Source organism: Zingiber officinale, unplaced genomic scaffold, assembly GCF_018446385.1.
Source record: "Zingiber officinale cultivar Zhangliang unplaced genomic scaffold, Zo_v1.1 ctg222, whole genome shotgun sequence".
In the NCBI taxonomy this organism is placed as follows: domain Eukaryota; kingdom Viridiplantae; phylum Streptophyta; class Magnoliopsida; order Zingiberales; family Zingiberaceae; genus Zingiber; species Zingiber officinale.
Window position 1 is genome coordinate 83,778 of NW_024589898.1, and position 2,759 is coordinate 86,536.

Here is a 2,759-nt window from a genome sequence, read left to right on the forward strand (position 1 = left end):
GGATTAAAGGGAAGAATAAAGAGGGACTCCAGGTAGGGTGACGCCGGCATCGACGATGAAGATGTTGCCTGAAACATATTCTGATGAATCATGAATTAAGTATCGAACAATCGATGTCATTGCCGGATCCAATGTGCCAAAAGTTCTCAGTGGGCCTATTCTTTCAGCCACTTTGTTCAGCCACTTTTTTTTCATTAGACCTGAAGTGATCTCAGACGCAAACAGTCCTGGAGCGATCGAGTTGACACGAATGTTAAACTGACCCAACTCCAATGCCATGGCCTGTTAGGCAAAAAGTTTATCAAATCTCATAGAGATGTGAAGATAAACAAAAGGAGCGTTAGTATTTTTTTGGGTTTAGGGTTTAGGGTTATGTTATATCCTAATATAACAATGTAATACTACATTTTCTCTCCCCAAGAGTTCTACCAGACCAATAAGAATTCCTCAACTCAAATTAGAATTTATTGAGTTCCTAATACTGTTATTATCTAACACATGTATAAATCATTTCGAAATATGTAACCAATATCAAAATTACCATTATATTGAGCCAAGATGAGAAAGTTAAATTACAAAAATTGATTTTATGTAACAACGTCTCACCACAAAATCTTGACTATTTTACACATTTAACATGAATTGAATAATGCATCACACAAAGAAATAGAAATTACCCTTAAGTGTGCTTTAATTATCTTTCAATAACTTTTCGCTCCAAACCTCCAATCTTCTCCGGTATTTGCCCAACTTAATTTTGCAATTAAATATCAATTGTCTTGCCATGTGTTTAATACACGTGATAGATCCAATTATATTAAACTCTAATAAATTAATTTTGACCTAGTGAACTCTTGACTGATTAAAATAATTTATTGATCTCATTTTGTTTCACTAAAAAAATGAGATTGCACTGAAGCTTATAATTAATAAAAATAGTGTCTCTAATAACTTTAGCTACTAGAGTTTGCAGTAAGAATCAAAATATCTAAAGCAAAAGTTATAAAATTCTGAAACTGGTTCTGTTCAAGCATCATGATTGAAAGTATTATTATTAGGGAAGGTTTAGGTATGTTTTTAGTTGGAAGATTACCTTAGTAACTCCATTGACACCAGTCTTTGATGCAGTATAGGCAAGTCCTCCAGGTAAATGGCCACGATCAATGCCTCCAATAGATGAAATGTTAACTACGGATCCTTTCACTTTTGCATCACGCATGAGTTTGCACACAAGTTTTGAGACAAGCCACAGTCCAGTTAAATTTGTTCTGATGTTGTCATTCCAATCCTCTTCAGACCAATCTAAAGGTGAATGCACACTACCTGAGAGAAAGAATTGAAAGCATTGATCATGCATTGTATTGAAATTAAGCAGATAGATCACATAAATTGGCAACAGAGAGGAACCCAAAATGTCAGGATTTGAAAGCATACAAGAACAAAAGTTATGATTTGATGAAAAACCAATTGTTTCAAGTGAGCATCACAACAACAGAAGAACGCAGTTCAAGTGAGAGTAAGAATGAAAGATATACCCTTCAGTAATTTCCAAGTTATTTATGAAGCAATCATTTGTGCCTCATTTGAAGAACAACATATACCTCATAAGGGCATAACAAGATCAGAACAACAAAGAGAAAAGAGACAATGTATCATTAGGTAGTGTTACTAACACATTATTGTACACGACTTTCTAAAATTCACAATGCATTGTTCCTTTTTGTTCATGCAGTCCATTGTCATCTCGCTCAGAATACAGTTTCCGATTTGACACCATTTTCGTGTTCATCAGAAATATGCTCCAATGTTTGATTTAATCAATAGTTCAATCGATGATACTGGAATCTAAGTTCGTGAACACTTTCGATTATCATAAAAATTACTGGAAATAAAGAACTTTGGCTTTCTTTTATAGATGTTTGCATTTTGCGAAAACTAGGCGAAGGCTGTTGAAGAACAAAACGGGGTGAAAAAATTTAGGTTTTTCTTTAAAATACCAAATTGTTCGAATAAAGATAGATCCAAACGAAGAGTACCTCGAATCCCGGCGTTGTTCACCAACCCATCGATCCGACCGAAGGTCTCCCACGCCCTCCGTATGGCGGCCGCTATCGACGATTCCTCCGCGCTCACGTCGAGCTCGACCGCAACGGATCTCGGATCCTCCGGCGCGGAGGACCCATTGATCTCCTCGCAGAGGGATTCTAGACGGTCGACACGCCGCGCGGCCGCAAGGACTCGGCAACCGGCCCGGGCGAGGTCGAGGCAGAGGCCGCGTCCGATGCCGGAGGACGCGCCTGTCACCATCACGACCTTGCCCTCCAGCCTCGCCCACGGGGTCGAGACTCCTCGGCTCGAGATCGCCGCCGCCGCCGTCGCCGTATGTTCCACCATGGCGACGTTAATACTATCCGCCTCAAGGGTGGCCTATTTATAGACTAAACTAAAATACGTCTACGCCAAGTCAAAATTAATTGAATTATATAATAATTAATTAAATTATTTTATATATTATTGAATTAAATTGTATAAATGGCCTATGCTATGAGTTGCCTTAAAAAACAGACTTCCTCTTACCCCTTTTGCTGATATGTTCCTGGATCGAAAAAAGAGAATTGGTAAGAGGCTAATAGATAGGGGACATTGCCCCCAAAGGATCTGGTTCAGCCTTTGTGGATGTATCTCATCTCTTTTTATCCATACAGTCAGTTTTGCTTGAGCGTCCGGTGAAAAATAAATAATTAAATTGTAATGACTAT

The 2,759-nt window shown here is 38.3% G+C and overlaps 1 protein-coding gene across 1 annotated transcript; it reads right to left on the minus strand.

Moving 5' to 3' along the window:
• Positions 1-2,397, minus strand: LOC122036882 (3-oxoacyl-[acyl-carrier-protein] reductase FabG-like). Its single transcript, XM_042596315.1, has 3 exons — positions 2,037-2,397; positions 1,094-1,323; positions 1-282 (listed from the first exon to the last, which is right to left on the minus strand). Exons 1-3 carry the CDS (start codon positions 2,392-2,394, stop codon positions 4-6), a joined length of 867 nt encoding a protein of 288 aa, XP_042452249.1. The 5' UTR covers positions 2,395-2,397; the 3' UTR covers positions 1-3.
• Between the last annotated feature and the right edge of the window lie 362 nt (positions 2,398-2,759).

Excerpts from the sequence above, each read along its gene's own strand:
- LOC122036882 (XM_042596315.1), bottom strand. The coding sequence starts at position 2,394 with ATGGTGGAACATACGGCGACGGCGGCGGCGGCGATCTCGAGCCGAGGA. Across the intron at positions 1,324-2,036 it reads GAACAACGCCGGGATTCGAG|GTAGTGTGCATTCACCTTTA; the intron begins GTACTCTTCGTT and ends TCTTTCTCTCAG. Across the intron at positions 283-1,093 it reads GTGTCAATGGAGTTACTAAG|GCCATGGCATTGGAGTTGGG; the intron begins GTAATCTTCCAA and ends TTTGCCTAACAG.